At 45.8% G+C, this 19,885-nt stretch overlaps 1 protein-coding gene across 1 annotated transcript; it reads left to right on the top strand.

Moving 5' to 3' along the window:
* Positions 1 to 667: 667 nt before the first annotated feature.
* LOC139060238 (uncharacterized) lies at positions 668 to 18,201 on the top strand. Its single transcript, XM_070539310.1, has 5 exons — positions 668 to 823; positions 906 to 961; positions 2,703 to 2,790; positions 16,942 to 17,047; positions 17,772 to 18,201. The coding sequence occupies exons 1-5, from the start codon at positions 808 to 810 to the stop codon at positions 17,908 to 17,910; spliced, it is 405 nt and encodes a 134-aa protein (XP_070395411.1). The 5' UTR covers positions 668 to 807; the 3' UTR covers positions 17,911 to 18,201.
* The last annotated feature ends 1,684 nt before the right edge of the window (positions 18,202 to 19,885 follow it).

The raw sequence follows: 19,885 nt of genomic DNA, 5'->3' as shown, positions 1-19,885 counted from the left end.
AGCGAGCGCAGCGCACGAGCTCGCGCTGCAGCGCGATTCGCACGTACGTGCGAGCTCATATGCATTGCATCAGTTATTACCAGTTACTAAAAGGGACAGATGGCCGCTACGACAACGCAGGCATAACTACTTGTTTAGCGGCATGCAGTCAACAAAGATTGCAGGAGGCCCGCCGTTTCGCGGCATGTCGAAAGACCGCTGCCTTCGCGGCGCGTACGATCGTGTGCTCGAGCAGTTCCGTACACATGATGTCTGCTTATCGCTGCGGTGGGTTCATTTATATCAAGCATTTCCTCGAGTTTGTGCGCCTGAATCTAGCAGCGTGCAAACCTAACCTGAAGTTCCACTTCGTACGCGACTCGCTTCACTTGCGATTGACACCGCGCTAAAACTTCGTCGCTTGAACGGCATACAGGTATTCGGCACTGCATAATTTCTTGCCTTTACGCAGCGTGCCACCCCTGAAAAAATCTTCGGCACCGGATATTCGCTGAAGGCCGTGATACCATAGAGTTTCCTACAAAATTACTAGAGGGAACTCTGGCGTAATTTTGTAGGAAACTCTATGCGTGATACAACACAACCGAAAGTGGCGGATCCAGATTGTAAACGTGCTTTCTGAAGCAGACGACCGAGCTTGGTACGACCCATTTTAGGACAGAGGGCGCTTTTTAGCACCTTTTTCGCAGCGCCCCCTGGGCAATGCAAGAGCCCCATCAAGTCGTGGCCTGTAGTGACGCGGTGTGACGGGAAGATCGCATCATCGGCGGATACACGGCTTCTTTTCGTTGCCACACGTTGCCGATCATGTCTGGCCGGGAAGGTGAGCGCTTTCGTTGCAAAATGTTTCCTGTGACTGATTAAAGTGATTGCTGTGTAAACTCATCCAAAATTCGGAATTTCAGGCGGCAAGAAAAAACCCTTGAAGACAGCAAAAAAGGAACAGAAAGAATTGGACGAGGTATGGTATAATGAGCCTGAATCCATTGAGCATTTCTTTCTAACCTGCTGTCTGTTTACGACTTGGGAAGAACAACAACAAAAAAAAGTTTACGCGTTTTGTGTATTCAGTGACATTCGGCTGTTCTTTCATTCAAGGCCTTTGCATTGCTCTTGAGCCACAGAAACGTTCGCATTGCCATGTGCGACGAGTTCCTTGGCACAAAGGGTATTAAATTGAAATTGAAACCTCGGCATTGCTGAAAGTGTTCAAACTCATTTCAATACTTCCTATAAACCATTCATTTTATTCACTAATAGGTATCTTCGGAAATTTGCAATTTGTATCGTTTCCACATTAATATTTATATTTTGACTTCGGTCGCGTAAGAAATTTAGCGTAGTAAAGGCGAGAGACACGCACATAAATATATATATACAAATACATCGCGCATGTCAAGAAATAGCTTCCAAGAAATAAACTAAGCACCAAATGCACGTGATATAGATGATCAGTGAAGTTAAAAATCACTATCGTAGTAACAGCAATGACTGACTTTTGCATAGTGTGGCATTCGTGATATGATGCGCCTCAGATTTCTCTAGTGGTCTTGTCAGGGTGCCGTAACAATATGGTTATGCAGTTGAACAGGGGTCTACAGTGGCATGATGATTGGCAGTGTGACGCAAGATGAGAAAACGGTACTTTATTTAAGAAATTTTGATGTTCTCTGCGGCAAATATTAGCATACCCACAGGAAGGGGAAACCACGCCTGAAATACTGAACAAAACAATTTAGATGCTTCTGGTGGCATTTTCCTCCACACTCTAAAGGAAAGTTTACACCCTTTGGGGTGTAGATTTGCCACTCAACAATAATCGTCATCTGCCTTGCTTGCGTTTCCTCTATTGAAAACTTGGCGCTTGCTACTTTCCTGTCGAGAATGCTGTGTCAAGCTGATAATGCGCAAGCTGTTTGTGACTAGGAAGTACCGGGCTCACAGCACTAAGGAAAGGAAATGTGGCCAGGATAGATAATGATTATTATTGTGTGGAAAGATACGACCCAGAGGGTGTAAACTTTCTTTAGAGTGCAATAATCGTCATCTGTCTTGCCTGCATTTCCTTTATTGAAAACGCTGTGCTCGTTACTTTTCTGTCGAGAATGCTCTGCCATGCTGATAACGCGCATGCCGTTCGTAACTTGGAAGTACCGGGCTCACAGCGTTAAAGAAAGAAAATGCGGGCAAGACAGATGACGGTTATGGCTGTTAGGCAAACGTACACCCCAAAGGGTGTAACTGTTTTTAGAGTGTAGCTGCTGATGTGCCTAGTGCCCTTCTGTGCACAGTGGAACAGATACAGCTGAGTCTGTAGGCTGCAGAAAATATAACCAGAATACCAAACACACATTTTTGAAAGCAATGCAACATTTTATGTACATAGGGAACAACTGCCCATTTCCTGTACCCCTCTGTCTTCACTGAACAGCGGCGCCTGTACAGCTCTTTCTTTACAATTCACGTGAGCTTTTCACAAGCTGATGTGATTAAGTGTGTGGGATACCTTGCAGCCTTTAACCGATGCTTCATTTACTAACTGTGCGCACGTTGTACCTACATGCAAAAATATTGTAATGGATGCAGGGCTTCAAATGTTGTGATCGACAATGCACATGACACGCAATGTGCTCTTTGACGCCTTTCTGTTTGTACACTATGCTTCACAGAATGCGCTCCATGCCGTTTTCTTTTTCCCATAGAATGACCTGGAGTTCAAGCAAAAGCAAAAAGAGCAACAGAAGGCGCTGAAGGAGGCAGCGGCAAAGGCTGCTGGAAAGGGGCCCCTTGGTATGTTTTCTTCTTTCAACTAGCTGCAGTTTTTGCTTATGTACTTTATGGCTCGCAATTTTGCGGCTTTTCTTAGCCTCTCAAGTTCATGCCCACGCTTGTCACTTTCTCCGTAAGTTCCGGTGTATCTTGAAAGTCATCTTTAAAACATAAAATAAACCCTGAATAGTGACATGTGCGATGTTGGAGGCATTGCATTCATCTTCCAGAAGGCAAACCTTAGCTAAGTGAACCGGCTAATTATAGTATCAGTAGATTGTGACAAAAGTTTGGCAGCCACAACTACACTTGAGCGCTACGTAATGCGAAGTATTAGTTTAGTAGTAGAAAGTGGAGACAGCCCAATGTCTGTCATCACTGAAATTAATTCGCACTTGTGGAAGAAGCCAGGTGCACTATGCCTAGGATCTGAGAGCAGTTGTGTCAAGCAATAAGGTCTGAAGGTCATATGGAGTGCTACCTGGGCTTTGATAACAGCTGTGGAATTCAAACGCAGACCTAGGTCATTGTTTGCGATGCTGTGTCAAACTGCACTGCCTTAAGGATCGGCACATGGAAATAGTCTGATACCTGGCTGGAAAAGGGTTCTACATTCGACAAGAATGCTTCGCATTGATAGGCAGGAAAGTTGGAGCATCTGACCAGACTGCTGCAGTTATTCACCATATCTTGGTGGAACAATGTGTGAACTGTTCTGCTGTGTGGTACCATGTACAGCATGCACATCTTGTGAAGGCTCTTTGGTGGCTGTATTGTACTGGCAACAACAGCATGTCTGCATTTCGTTTGTAATAAACAGAAGCATTTGACTAATATATGCCTTGTTGCCTTTAATTGCAGTGAGATCAGTGAATACCTATGTCATGCATGCTGCATGTAATCATTGCTCCCTTCATTGGCCCTAGAATTTTTATTGTCATTCAGTGTTTCAAGCATGCCAGAGAAGACATTTGATGTTTGTTTGTGATGTCCCCAAAGTGTTGCTAACATATTTATTTAAATCAAATAATGATAAAAACCTTGCACCCCTAGGAAGTGATCCATCAGGGCAGGAAGGAGGAAAAGAGAGGAGGCCAGGCCAAATTTTTTGGTGGAAGTTAGCCCCGAGTTATGCTTGCACCTGTCTCATGGGCTGTAGTGCTATATAGTTGAAGTTTTAGTAGAATAACGAATTGGAACACCACCAAGCCCTAGGCACTGCCAATGTGCAAGGCCTTGACCAAGTGTCAATCTGTGGGTGAGTGGGACTGTAGTAGCTGTAGAGAGCGGGGCAACTGGTGGATTAGAGTATCGCTCTGAGTGATGGGTATAGGGTGCAAGAAGCAAGCTGGTGCTGCGGGAGTCTCGCAAATTCGAAGTCGCACAAAGGAAGCCGGCCTTTCGGCCTTGCTCTCACGAGGTCTCTGCATGCGCCGTCGCGTATCATTGACAAAGCACTGCGGTTAACTCCGTTTATACAAAAGAGCGGCAACATTAGTTAATTCTTGCTCCCTCAATGTCTGCGTTGACGACAGTGCATCACTACAAGACAGGAGCGTACGTACCGCAGCATGTTTGTGCTCAGTAAGGTGGTGAGAGTCAGAACTCGGCACACTCCCCCGCTATCGCAAGATTTGCGATATACGGCTGTCTCCACTGAGCCTCCTTTGGTCCGATGTATGAGCACATCTAGAAAGGCTAAGCTGCCACTATTCTCCATCTTGCATGTAAATTGAATGACATGATGGATGGCACTAAACACCGCATACATGGCATGCAGGTTTTTCTTTTCGGCAATGACAAAAGTGTCATCTACATAGTGACAGTACATTTAGACAGGGAAGGGCGAGGACGTCATCACAGCCATTTCCATGTGTTTCATTAACAAATCAGCCACGATTACAGAAACAGGACTGCCCATTGCCTTCTATCTGGTGATATATGTTTGCTTCAAGCAGAACCTAAGCAGAATCATGATGTCATCGACAGTCAGAGAAGTGCGGCTTTCTAACATAGTCATCCTGCAGGCGTCTCTCAATAATATCTGTAGCCCACGCTATCAGCACATTCGTGAACAAGGACACGACATCGTAAGATGCCATAACATCCTCATCCCGAAGCTGCTGCTGACGTGCCGTGGTAACAAATGCTTTAGAATTCTCGACCGTGGACGTGCTCCCTTCCATAAGTGGCTTCAAAGTTTCAACCAAAAGCTTAGACAAGTTGTATGTCTTCGACCCAACAAAAACAATAGGGCAATCTACTTTGCGCAATACCACATTGGGTACGTCATTGCACTGACCGATGAAAGTGCGGACTTAGTTAATGTGCACTAAACCATCAATGTTCGACACGATCTCATCTTCTGTGTTCGGTGACCCACAGTCTTTCTTCGGGTCGTCATCGTCACTGGGGACGTAGCGAACGCAGTTAACGTAAACAATCTCTTCGATTGTCAGGTCCGCCGCCATTAGTGCTGCGCTTTCGCTCTCCACGTAGTCGTCAAAGAAAGAGACTGCATGCAGCAGTTCTGCATCCTCTGTCCACAGGTCTCCTGGGTTGTTATCGGTCACCTCCAGCTCATCTTCAAGCTGCACAGGCGCTTTGACAAGCCCTGCTTTTCGCCAGCAGTTGCTAATGGTGAACGCCTTCAAGTTCCTTCGAGCTCCTGTGAGCATTTCCACTGCCTGACGAATATTGATTGCAGTCAGCTGTTTTAGGCGGAGGTTGATAATCAACCACTGCACACGGCGCTTGCGAAATTCTGCTTTCACACTCTTTTTAATGCTCTGGTCTAGGGGTTGCAGCAATGACATGCTGTTTGGCGCCAGAAACTTCAAGGGAACATTCACAATGTGAGCAGAGCAGTTGTCGACAACCAGTAGAATTCTTCGGTCATCCCTCCTCATTTGGTCGTCGAGTTCAATGAGCCACTCAGAAAAGAGTTCTCTGGTCATCCAGGCTCATTTGTTGGCATGGTAGTCGTTTATAGTCGTAGAAAAACATGACGTTTTTCCTGCAGCGAGGCTTCACGTACTTGCCGATGATGAGCGGTTTAATTTTCTTTGGGCCTGTTGCATTGCAGCAGAGCAAGACTGTCACGCAAAGATGTGACTTCTTCCCTCCTTTGCACTGCTGCCCTTTGAAGTGCATCGTCCGGTCTGGCACGAGCTGATAAGAACATGTGGTCTCGTCAGCATTGAAAATATTGTCTTCAGAGTACGATTCAGCCACGTTTAGAAACAATCATTGCACCAGGAATCTGCACCTTCTTTTTCAGCAGCCCTTTCCTCTCGTGAGACAACCTGCCCAATTATTCCGTTCCTTTGGCGGATATGAAAAAGCCAACCTGCACTGGCATCGAACCCAGTTATTTCAAATGCATCTGCAAATTCGCTGGCTTTTTTTTGGAGCATTGGGCCAGACATGGGAACGTTTTGCAGTCTGGCATCTTTGAACCACGTGAGAACAGCATGGTCCACATTTTAAAGTTTCCCACTCGCAGCCATTTCCTTGTAGGAGCAAGTTGTGATTCCTGGTGAAGCTTGACAATCTTGTCTCAGTCTTTCAAAATGGTCGCGATGGTCGATGGAGCAATGCCACACGGTCTGCACACGTCAATGTGCTTTTTTCCCTGGATTTTCCTGCAATACGCCCAATTTGTCTTGCAGTGAAAACTGCTTTCGCTTCTTGGCGCCGTCGCTAGCTGCATTCATCGTTGGATCTTGCGCGAACGTCGCCAAACCTTTGTCGTGAAGTTTGTGGTGAAGCAGTTGGCACTCGACGTGGTGATGATGATAGCTACTGCGGTTGCGGTGCTGTTACTTTTAGCCGAATTCATAATACTGATGTTCCTCGGTTATAAAGGTGGAAATAAACTATGTGCGTTATTCTGAAATATGTGCTGTATTGAAATTCATGGTTATGAAATATTTTTACATTGAAAATATAGTCAATCTGGCGGGGATCTTTAAGATAATCGTAAATTTGAGAAATTCGATAATGTAGGGTTTGTAGTAACGAGATTTGACTGTATATGCATGTGCCACTCTTAATGAACATATTTGATACCAACATGGGTAACTAAGTATGTGCCCCTGGAAATGTGCCACTCTGTAATAATGAAAAAGATCCCTTTAATTTCTCTGATGTGGAGCGGAGTTGAACGCCCGTCACAAGGATTCCTCAAGGACAGCAACCTGACGCATAAGGCTATGCCATAAATGCACTGAGTAGGTACCACTTTTAATTCCAGTGCTTCTGCGAGCTGTGTCATTAATCCAGCTGCCTATTTGCTGCTCTTCAATGAAGCCAATTTGGGTCACTGAGTATGTGCCACTGAGTATGTGCCACTGAGTGCGCGGCAAGCTAAGGAACAATTCTCAGCATTTGCAGGTATCGGTGCACCGCCCTTCTCATGTTGGAGGTCACGCACAGACTTGCCATTAGATTTTTATTTTTATTTATTTATTTACACAATACTGCAGGCCAGTAATTTGGCCCTAGCAGGAGGGGCTACAAAGGATACATTCAATGTAACGAAGATCAGCAACAACAAAAATCAACAGAACACGAAGACCATAGCAATGTTCATCCATCGGAGTTTACAATATGTGACTCGAGTGCCTTCATAAAGTCGGCGGATTCAAAAATCTGTAGGGGCAAGGAATTCCAATCGGACACTGTTCGAGGGAAAAAAGTGCACTTGTGTGCGTTGGTTCTAGCGAAAATTGGTGATAAAGAGTATTCATGGCTGTGTCTACTTGTCCTTGTAGTTAAAGGTTTTATGCAATTGGGAAGTATTAATTTAGTTTTCCCTGCAAGACAATTGTGAAGAAAGCCAAGACTAATTTTCCGGCGAACCTCGAGAGTCGGTACATTGTACTTCTGCATCAATAAGGATGGCGAATCGTGCTTTCTGTATCTATCAAAAATAAATCTTATTGCCTTTCTGGCGCAGTATGTCCAGAAAGAAGCGAAAGAGAAGAACCTGGATGCCTATGATGTGTTTCTCAGTGTTGACACGCGTCGGTGTACCATGCATTTCGAAACCCACGCATAGGCTTTACAGGGGCAGCACCCGATGGAGCCGAGTGCTCTTAGGGAAGCGCAAAAGAGGAGGCTTGCTGCAGTACATAGCTCATGCACAACTCACTTCAGTGATGGCAATACGTTGTGTCACTATCTTGATTCTATGCGCACACATTGCTGTTGACAGTCATCATGAGATGGGTTCTGCGGCATTTTTATTTCTAGGGACCTTAATGGAGCTATGCATCATGTGCAAGCTGGGTGATGAAGTTCAGGAAGGCTCCTCAATTCCCACATTCCCCCATCCTTAATACCGAGACCAGCCTGCAAAGGAGGCTGACCTAGGCCAAATGGCAAGGTTGACTCAGCAAAAAGGATTAAGCCAAAGGGAAAGTCAGAGGGAGTCATCGGGGCCAGGTCAGAAAAAAAAGTTGAAGAGGCGAACATGTTGCTTCTCTTGATGCGAAGCCAGGGGCCTGCCTTGATCACAAAAGCCCCATCCACCAGGAATGGCCCACTGCCAAGAGGAAGAGTCGGCAACTTGAGAAGGACAAGGCAGAGATGCCAGGAATATGCAAGGCATGGCTGCCATTTTGGCACAGCAGCCACTACAAAAGTCGCAGGGCTCTCAGGTTTGTGTGCTGACTGGAATGGCTGGGCGTGATGATGGGTAGCCAGTTAGCAGTGGTGGACTGAGTGACCACCCCCAGCCAGTGGCCAGAGCCTCATTGGGAGGATCTGCCGCTTTTAGCGACAGCCTAGGAAGCAGGAGGCGAGGCTGGCATGAGTTCGTGGGCCCCAAGGCAGGAGTCAGTCGCTGCAGCAGGACCAGGGACAGCAGGCCTTGTGGTCAGCGCCAGACTGGCAGCACGGTAGAACCAGATGCAGGGAGAAGACTGGACGTTGCAGGGGTAAGGACTAGAAGGCCCTTGGCATAGCTAGCTTGTCAAGAAAGATGCCCGCTCAGCCCATTTCATTTCGTTTCATTTTTATTCCTTAAAGACCCTGTGATGGGGTATTACATAAGGGGTATTACGTTGCCCAAGAAAGGGCATTTGCCAGGCTAAAGCTTGGGTAACACACAAGAGTGTATACTAGGCCACAAGGGCCTGTCACTGTCTCAATGTTTGCCCTCATGCCATAGCTGCATTTGTCTGTTCACCGGCATGGTAGGGAATAAAATTCAGCTACTTGCTAGTAGGAGAAAGCTGACTTGGTGCATCTTAAGAGAGGTCTGCACGAGAGGGTATATTAGGCCAAAAACACCTGTCACTGCTTCAGTGTGTGCCCTTGCACCGTAGTAGCATTTCTCCATTCACAGGCATGGTAGGGCACGAAGTCTAGCTACCAGCTAATGGGAGAAAGGCTGCCTAGGTGCGCTTCCACGAACTGTACCAGTGACTTGGCCTGGGTCTAGTTGTGTCACAGTTTGCCTGCCATTCGTTGATTGCTTTCCCCTCTCCCCATTCGATGCTCCTGGCTAGGACTGGTTTCTCTCAGGAGTCAGCCAGCTTGTATACCACAGGGGACATTTTGGTCTCCGCTTGTTACGGACCCAACCATTTGGCCAGTGGGGAGGCAGAGGTGCCTTTGGCAGCATCACTCAAGACATGGTTACTCCTGACAACATCGCCAACAATGTAGTGCGCATCCTGATGTGACCGGTCGTACTGAGCATTCTGTCCGGCTCGCGCTTTTGCCAGATTGAAAAGGGCCAAGTGAAGGGCCGCCTCCATCTGTGAGCACAGTTCCGCTGCATAGCTGGAAAGGCTGGCTTTCATGGCACATGCCCTGCTGCCAGTCCGTAGAGTGCAGGCCATTGTGTTTCGCAGCTCTCTTCCAAAGTTGAGGAAAGAGGCTCGGTCACTGTGGGCCACAAGGAGAAGCTTATCTTATTAAAAAAGACATCCCAATCGCTGTGTTGCCGAGCAGAGGTTTGCGAGCAAAGGCTTGAAGTTCCTGTTAATTGGCTGGGTGACACATGGTTGTTTTGCAGTGCTTAATGCCAAAGCCAGCATATGCATCCACAAACACCTTGGCTGTAAAATATGACACGTCCGCAGTCAGCTCTACCGAAAAGCCGAAGCAGGTAAAGACCTGAGTCAGCTTGTCCCAGATCGTGCATGCCATTAACTTCCGAAGGGAAAAAAGTTAACCAATTTCGTAAAGTGAATTGTGATAGCCTGGAGAAAAGCATAGCTTTGTCAGCTTCTGGGAAAGGGTCCCATAATGTCGCAGGCTATGACTTGCCAGGGTAGCTGGCTGTCGCTTGGCTACATGATCCCAAGCGTTTGCCTGCACGAGGCTTCATGCGTTGGCACAAGCGGGTGTATTGATGGGCGTCACACTTCATGCCCGGCCAAGTAGCAGGATGGCACAACTTTTGGAAAGCCTTAAGGCCACTCGCATGTCCAGCCAACCGCGAGTCTTGGAAATGGCTCAGGGTGGCTTTCCTTAGTCTGTGGGGTATCACCACCTTGATAGACTCCCGGTGAGCATCCTCAGATGAAATATAGCGCAGAAGGACTATGTCAGTGTCAAGCAGATACATATCCAGCGTGCCCGCAACAGTACTAGCTGCGTCACACTTGGCGCCAACAGCAATATCAGCTGTCCGTATGCACCCGACGACATTGTCGCTCTGCTCTTCTTGGGAGCTCGCCTCTTGAGCCTGCCAATGATTTCTCGATAAAATGGATCGTTCTGCTGTGCCTTAAGCTCCTGCCTGCTGAAAATTGTGCCAGCGGAGGTAATGGAGTTCACTAGGTACATGTCCTCGCCCAAGGCTGGCGATCCGGGGATCACTTCAGTGTTGGGGATCGCACTGTTTGAGCCATCAAAGTCATAGCCTCTGTCCTCTGTTTAGTGCAAATTGGCACTATTTTAGTCATGGGAAACAAAGGCTCCAGTCTCTGTGAATGCATGAAGTTCGTGCCTTTTGAGCCATTGGACACAGAGGATTCAGTCTCCACTGAGTGCGTGGTGTTCGTGCTTGGATGCGAATGCTCAGTCTCTACTTGGATGCGAATGCTCACAGGAGTAGCGGACAAAAGGGTCAGATGCCGAAACAGGGGCAGGCGACAATGTATCAGGCACCACATTTGAACTCCCTTTCTTGTAAAGAGGTGTCAACGGTCAGCACGCGACGTGGCCTGATGGCTCGCACAAGTGCTTAAGCTGCATTGTATGTCTCTTCAACAAAGGGCACTCCTTTGCCGGAGCAAACTTCCAAATAGCAAAAAGAAGGACCAACTGGCAGGTGATTCTCCCAATGCACACCCAATCCCAAAGTGCCAGTAAATGGCAGAGAGAAGAGCTGTGTTGCTGCTCCAACAGGCACATGAGGCCTCACATGAGTGGCAAGAGAATTGAAAGTGGAGCATGGTGGCTCATTTGTGGCAAAATTGTTGCTCAGCTGCGCATGAGGCAAGCGGTAGTTGGGAAAGCACAACAACATTGCCGGCTGAGCAGAGTGGCTTGCGCTCTACATTCTCTACCTGTGCTGCTCGGAACAAGGAGAGGCCAGCAAGTGGTTTTGCACCTACACTGAGGCGCAGCTTCAACACACCGGACATTGAACTGCGCTCAGGACGGAGAGGCCAGCAAGCAAGCTCGCCATGCCACAGTGGGGAGGCTAAGACACAGTACATTCATCTGAGAAAGGTGCTCAAGACAAGCAGAGGCCACTGAGCGTGTTTACTCCAGCACTGGTATGGGGTCACTGCTCTACAGCATATTGGCCACTGTGTTGTGCTTGGTGCAGGGAAAGGCCCGCGAATGATCCAGCAGAGCAGGGGCTCCAACACTGCACATGGCACAGTGAATGGTGCTCAGTACAAAGGGAGGCCAGCAAGCATATTAATGCTGGCATCTAAAGTGGTCTGGCTCTGATGTCGCATGTTGGGCGCTTGCAATTGCGCTCTGGACAAAGAGGGGCCAGTGAATGGAGACAGCATGTCAGGAGGGCTAGTAGATGCTCTACCATTTCATAACCGCAGCGGTGGTTAAATGGTAGAGCGTTCACCGTGTATGCTCAAGGGGCTAGATTCAAATCCCAGTGTCATCAGAAACCCACCGTTTTTTTTCTATTGGGTAGACATTTGCCACGACCCGGCATTCTATTGTTTATATGGGTTTTCATCTTGAAAGGGCGCCCCATAGAGATTTGCTGGGGTCTCTGGGCATTGCTTGTCCTCACCACAGCTTTGAGGAAATAGTTGATCATCCGCAACTGCTGTGGGAGGCAGACCGGCACTGCTGCCAAGTACCCACTGGTAAAATAGGTGCAAGCGTATTCCCGACCTGGTGCTCAGCAACTACGGGAGTTTCACACAATTGGAAGGAAACCCACCTATTGGGATTTTGGTGGCATCGGAGTGCCAGACTCCTTTTTTTTTGAAGTACTTTGGTGTTTTGTTTGTCTTAGTTCTTGTACAGCAAGCACTGCAGTCTGAATGATCCTCTGCCAAGTAATGCACCCATGGAAAGCCAGACACCTGCCTGGGGGGCCACTAGTACCTGTCTTACGAACCAGTGGGTGTACGGCAGTGGGGACTGAACCACGCAACATCCACAGATGAGCAAGGTGTCCTTCCCAGTGGGCAACGGCTTGCAATGTTGTTATATATCGGGTCTTGCCTCCTCAAATAAATCGTATCATAAGAAGCCAACAAACAAAGACACCAAGGACAACACAGGGGAAATTACTTGTACTTACTAAATGAACTAAAGAAATTATAAATTAATGGAGATGAAAATGGATGAAAAAACAACTTGCCGCAGGTGGGGAACGATCCCATGTCTTCGCATTCTAGAAAAAAATTGATGAAGAGACATAGACAAAGCGACAGGAACGTGGCTGGACTAACAACTGAACTTCATTCATGAAAACGACGTCTGCCAAGTCCGTAGCATTATGCGTGCAATGCTCTACTAATTGAGCTACTGCGGTGGCATTTCCCCATCCACTTTCTTGGGTATTTGTTTCCTGCTAGAACCCTGGGACGTGTGACTCGTGACGCCTGCGGCCGAAAAGATGTTCCGCATCCGCTGCCAAGGTTTGTGAGTGGTGGCGCTGGCCGACACTCCCAGGGCTCTAGTAGGAAACATAAGTACCCCAGAAAGTGGATGGGAAGACGGCGCCGCGATAGCTCAATTGGTAGAGCATCACACGCGAAATGTGAAGGATGTGGGATCGTTCCCCACCTGCGGCAAGTTGTTTTTTCATCCACTTTCAATTCCATTAATTTATAATTTCTTTATTTCAATTTGTAAGTACAAGTAATTTCCCCTGTGTTGTCCTTGGTGTCTTTGTTTGTTGGCTTTTTATGGTATGATTAATAAAAAAAAATCGGGCCCCTCGGTTAAACCCCTTCTTGTCCTCCTCAAATAAAGTTAGTTGCAAGCTTGGCGCTCCGTCTCCTTTCTCCTTTTTTTTTTTTACTTCATGCCTCAGTATGTCAGATTAGCGAAAATTTTGTGGCTGTAAATTAAACAGCTTTCACGTGTTTCATGGCACAGTTATACAAGACAGATTGCACACATTGGAAGAAACCTGTGGATGCCTTCACTGTAACTCGGTTTAGTCGCACACATCCCAGGACGTCGTCTTGCTGGCATGCTCTAGTTGGTGAACATTTTTGATCTTGCTTGCTCGAAGCACACTGTATGCACAATGCCTGTTGCAAGTCTAAATCGTCAAAGCGGCTTTGTTACACGATATACACTCAGGGAAAGTCATTTTATTAAGTATTAATGAAACTCTTCTGACAATTTTTAGCCTGAATGCCTCATTGATGCACATAAAGTCAGCCCCACTGTATTTATTATTTCAGTTAAAGTTCAGACCATACCATCAGGTATATAGATTTGATACACACTGCACCAAAAGTGCTTGTCACTGCACAAGTCGGATCTCTGCCTGCGCCAAAAGATCAAATGGCTGTTCCACCACCAAGTTTTTAGTGCCTCGCAAAACAAAATCCGTTACTGCTCAACCTTGCATGCTTCATGCACACAATTAACGCAGATGTTTCTGAAACAGATCTAAATGTTCCGCATAGTGAAGAGGAAGGTCTTGAGCAAGAACTAAGTCCTAGGGCAGAATATCGGAAGCATCTCACTTTCCCGATGTTCTCTTGCACTCTTGATTTGCCAGTGCTGCACATTTTTAAGCGGCCATGAACATAAAAAGACTGGAGCTCAAATTGAACATTGCCTACTCGGTGATGCGGGAGGCAAAGCGAATACAGTAAAAGCTCGTTAATTCGAACCGCAAAGGGAAGCTGCTTCAGTTCGAATTAACGAAAGTTCGAACTAACGAAAGTGAAGGAGAGCAACAGTACACTGCGATTTGGAAGCAGTAGGGCATGTCAGAAATTTGGTGTGTCAGAACAGTGATGGTGTGTGCCGCGGGCACACGCCATCTTTAAGTCGATGCTCTGGGTCCGACTGTGCCACACCACCGATGTCCACCAAAACGAACGTTAGCCGAGGCTTAACACCATCACAATGAATCGCGACAGTCGATACCTCCTAAGCTGAAAACAGAGGTGCACAACGGATGAATAGTGCCGAGACAAAGACCCTGAACATGTGAAGGTGGCGAAGGCCCCGATTCGTTGGTTCTTGATTGCAAGCGCAGCTGCGACGTACTTGGTTCGCTGTGTTTTGGTGCTTGCCGTGCCATCTCCGCACAACATTAGCAGCTGTACAAGATTTGCAAAGCCTCCGAGATTCCCAACAGGCAAGAAGTCTCGGAGGTTACGTAGAACGAAGAGGTGGCAGCCGCCGCTGCCTTATGGCTGACCCCGCGTCGGTTAGATTTTTTTCTGATTTTGCATTCTCTCGCCGTTCTCTCTGTTTCGGAGGCAATACAGCCTTGTGTGTAGGCAGTAGGCGCGTTTCTCTGGCCGTATGCCAGGCGAGCGTAGTTCGAATTATCCGTGGGGGAACCTTCTCGCGTTCGAATTAACGGACTTTTTAATACATAGACTTCTGTGGAGCTTGGCCGGACCTAATCGTACAGTTCGAATTATCCATAAATTCGAATTATTGAAGTTCGAATTAACGAGCTTTCACTGTATGTTGAAACAGGTGCTTGCATGATACCGCCCCAGGAGAAACTTTTGTGAGTGAGGCTTCTTCAGATAAAATTACTTTCACATGCTGCTTCTATGTCATTACTTTCACCATTCGCCCCATTGGCCACTCTGGCCACAATTCCCTCATGTGTCTTTATAGCATCATCGGCATACTGAAGGCCATTGCCGACACGTCACTGTTGACTGAGGATCAAAGCTCCACATCTCGGCAATTACCCAGTCATGTACCACTCTGTAAACCTCTTAATCCAGACATTGCTTATCTGGAAATCAATGCCGTCAAGCAGGAATGGAAAATGTTTTGCCTTTCTGCCAAAATTGGCTGGCACATTCAGCACAGGGGTTCAAGAACCGCAGGAGTCGTCATGCAAAAAAGAGGTGAGGCGTGTAGAGAAGTGGACAACACGAACGCCGACTATCAACTGAAGGGAGCACCGAGGCGAAAAAAGACATAAAATTCATCTGCGCAAGCTCAGGAATGCCACGTGTCAGTCGGGTACATGTGCGGTCTACGTGAGAGATAACTGTTCAGGCACTTAATCTCTTCCTTATGTAAAGTAATCGAAGGCTGACTCATGAACTAACTTCCGCCATTATAGATATGCCATGCGTCTACCATAAGACGCATATCTTCATTCTTCTTCCTGTACAATATCGTGCATTAACCTAACTCTGGCGTGCAGTTACAATCTTGGCAATGTAGGGAAAGATTAGAAGGCGACCCACTGGTTAACAACCTTTTATGTTCCATTAGCCTCTGATTGATACATCGTCTCATTTGCCCTACGTAGAACTGGCCACAGCTAAGGGGAATTTTATAAACCACACCCATACGACAGTCAGTAAAACTGTTGTTCTTATTGTGCTTCTCTGGACAAATATCTGTTTTTTTTGCCTTTTACCCGCTCCTTTTTCCTCTGTACGGCAGCGCATATCTTACCTAGCTTATTGGGAGCAGTGAAAGCAACATTAACATCATATCTACGTGCAACTTTTTTAAGCCTGTGCAACACTGAATGAATGTATGTAATAGCCACTACTCTTTTTTTTGCTATTACTGCTTTCTGTAACCACATCCGTCCCTCTTGAAACCGACTTCTTTAGGTGCTCAGCCACAGTTCTCCACTAACTCGTGCATGTTCTTGCCATTCTTGTGATCCTTCACGATGCTGCACTTTAGAGATATTACTGTGCATATTGTTTTTGTTGACTCCTGGTGGAAGTGACACTGGAGGGTCCGCCATCGCAGACAGGCAAAAGATAGCCACACAGCAACTAAAACGTTACAGTGGCTACTGGATTGCATGTGCACCTACAGCATAAAAAAAGCAACATGGTTCGTTTGACCAAATATGCTGGAAACGGGTTGAGACGAATAGTCTGTATTGGAGTTCCCGCTTAATCTTTGATCTGTCTGCTGCATTGGGAGCAGTTGATTACTTGTTCTAATGGGACAGAGGTTGAAGGTCATAGTACAAGATAATTAAAGGCATGACGTGTGCCGTTCATAGTTGCAGCGCAGAGCCATTGGGTTTGAAGTGTCGCTTGGACCTTCTTCCACTTCTGCTTAATGTTGACTGGCACTCATCATATCTCTATGTTATAACTGAGGCAGCATTGTAATGTGCCACTTTACTGTAGAACTAATGAAGCACTGGTGATGCTGCAACTGCCCATTGATGTATCTTCAATGGTATAGTTGGTATTGTTTTAAGTGGGTTTGATTGCATTACTGCGATGAAAATTTATTTTCCATGTACTGTGTATGAAGAACATGGTGGTCCTAATAAAACCCCATCGCTCAGTGATCCAGCGTTGTTCAGCACAAGTCTGTACAGGGTAATCCACTCCTAAGAGAAACACTTTCATAGAGATTTAGCCAGTCAGATGCATTTTGGCTTTCCATATTGGAATAGAAACATGAACAGGCAGTGATGTTGGTGACACTGTATATAAACCAAAAGTGCTGGAATGTTATCTGTTTCGCAATGGTTCTTGCGAGAGAAGTATAGTAAGTAGAAAGTTTTTACTTCGGCAGATGAGAGTACACCGCCACAGAATGCAATAAGAGGGCCAGGCAATGTGTTTGAGCTCAGCATCACCATTTGGCACCACCAGCGCTCCTGTTTGCAATTTTCGAACAGGTATTTAGCAGCTTAATTTGGTATAAAAGCCTGCACACAAATCTATTATAGGTACAGATATTTTAGTGAGTCATATTGGCCACATTTTTTGTGACGGAAATGCTAAAATTATGTTTAATGTACTATGGATGTGGCCGTTTCCAGAGCCTTAATTATAAGCTGTCTCAGTCAGTAAGTTAATTGTTCACAAGTGGATATACTCCTTGATTTCAATGTTGTCTTGGGGCCCTCAGCTTGGCACTTGCTTCATTAAGCCATTTTGCTACGTGATACCGTAAATTTTGCGCCGGCATGACCTTTACAGGTGATTGGCTTCTGGCTTGATAAGCACTACCGCACTAGTTCTTTCAACCGATGGAATTGCTCCACAAATTTCCACACATAGTTTTCTGAGCAAAATTATAAACATGGGGCTTCCAATTCAAATCAAACAATTTTTTTTAGGAGTATCATAAGTGTTTGGTGTGGAATTTGACTAAAGTGTGTCACTGTTCTAAGGAAAGGCTTATTGCTCTATGCTGTTACTGGAACAATGAAACCTGATCATTTCGAACCCAAACCAAACCAGTTTAATTTATCAGCTCAACACTACCTGACAAACAAGAATTTTAGAAAATCTGTTGACCATAAAACCAGCTAATGGAACTTGGGAGTAGCCTACACAAAGCTTCATTGTCTATACAGGTGGGTAGAACACGAACTGAAACCTTGATTGTCTTTTCAGTGTCTGGAGGCATCAAGAAGTCTGGAAAGAAATGACACACAATCAGTCCTGCTGGATTCTGGCAACTTATCATTGTGCAACACTTAATAAAATTTCTGACATGTGCCCATTGGTACTTTATTTTTGTTGGGAAATATAATTGCTATTGGAGTGTGGTCATGTAAGCCGTTTTCAAGGCCTTCAAAGCCCTAAAGTTTCCTGTAGAGTTAAAAAAAAAAACTGAATTTTGCTTTTGGCTCAGCCTAGTGAATTTTATGTGTGTGCCCAACCATGGAGGCTTATGCAAGCCAAGAGTCAAGTCAATCCAGTTCAGTTAGCATCTTTGTGGTAGGGAGCCAATGTGTAGTGGTGTCGCCTGACATTCTGTGCAAAGGAAAATGTTTAGCATCACTTTCTCGTTCCACATGCAATAAAAAAAGTTTTCTCTTCCTGTAGGGCACTTTCATTTTCAATCAGTCAAATGAAATGTTGCTGTAATACTTTAAAGGGCATCGGAAGAGTTTTAAAACTCGTTGAATTTTTTCTGCAAAAGCTGCAATGCACTCGTCATACATATAGCAGCCCATGTATGCATTGAACTGCATACACCCTCCCCAAGCAAAAGGAGACAACCTCTTAAATGTAAACAGTGAAATAATTTCGCTCAGCAACCACTGTGCTGATTTTGATGAGGTTTGTTCTATTCTAAGCGGTCGAACTACCCCTCTGGCTGGGTGAAGAAAGAAAAATACGGTAGAACTCATCTTATGATGACTGTTGATGGTAATGCGAATAGCAGTCGAGCAATGTAGCGACAAACCATATTCCTGAAGTCCTGTTTATTTAATGCGTAGTGGTAATTCCGAGACGTTCGTTGATTTGGCTATACGTCACATACTCTGATATCATCCCGTTTTGCTATGGCACTCGCTTTCCAAGGTTGCCCATGAGCATGGAGGTGATGATGACTGTAGGTGACGCTGGCGCAGTGACAATGGAATGAGGAAGAAAGAATGATATCGATGGAATGGCAAAGGCTTATGACGGCAGCGACGACAATGAGATGTTGATTCTCAATTTATGCCAATGGTATAGAACAACGTGAGAATGAGATGACGATTCCACGTCAAAGATTGCATAATCACAGTTGAATGACGACAGCATGCTAATGATAGAATGACAAACAACAAATGACGTCTATTTTATTTATTTATTTATTATACCTCAAAAGTCCCTGAACAAGACATTACATGAGGGGTGGGCACATAGTAAAAAAAAAAAACAGTGGGTCAGGTTAAGTATTGTGACTTCAAAGATGGTCTTAGATGGCAGCTTTAAATGAGAAATGTCAGTGATGAGGGCGATGTCAGAAGGAAGCGTATTCCATTAACGGGCTGTGTGTAGAAAAAAAGAATGGTGATACGTAGTGGAACGGGTGTGTGGTGGAGACACAGCATTAGGATGCATGTGGTTTGTAGAACGATGGGCTGGAATGATGATTTGGTTACCTGTGGCATGTAAATGAAAGAACTTAAAAAATAAAAGGAGACGAGCAGTTTTGCAGCGGGAGGTGAGTGAGGGAAGGCACAACCTGGATTTTAAGGCTGAAACACTTGTATTATAGGAGTAGTCAGATTGAACAAATCTGGCAGCTCGGTTCTGAACCGATTCAGTGGTGTCAATCATGTTAACCTAATGGTTGTCATAAATAGCACAAGCATATTCTAGCTTAGTTCGGATTAGGGTTTTATATGCAAGTAGTTTTAGGGAGATGCTGAGGACAAGTTACGGCATAGATAACCTAGTAATCGGTTGCAGGAATTGGTTAACTGATTGATACGATGGATCCAAGATAAGTCACTAGCTATATGTGCTCCTAGGTATCTAAATGTTTGACTTACTGTGAACACTTACTGACATTGAGGGACATGCACCATTTGCTGCAGCCTGCCTGGATTTGGAGGACGTCTTCCTGAAGAGCAAAGCAGTCTAAATCATTTGTTATTTGTCGGTATAAAACGCAATTTTCCGCAAAAAGGCGTCTGTTGGATGATAAGTCAAGTGGAAGGTCAATATGATGTTATGGGAAGGGAGAAGCATGCGTCTATTTACAGATGGCTTTTAATAGCTGAGCC

This window comes from Dermacentor albipictus, chromosome 5 (assembly GCF_038994185.2).
Source record: "Dermacentor albipictus isolate Rhodes 1998 colony chromosome 5, USDA_Dalb.pri_finalv2, whole genome shotgun sequence".
Taxonomy (NCBI): Eukaryota; Metazoa; Arthropoda; class Arachnida; order Ixodida; family Ixodidae; genus Dermacentor; species Dermacentor albipictus.
The sequence above is the reverse complement of the archived record's forward strand: the minus strand, read 5'-3'. Positions and strand labels throughout refer to the sequence as shown.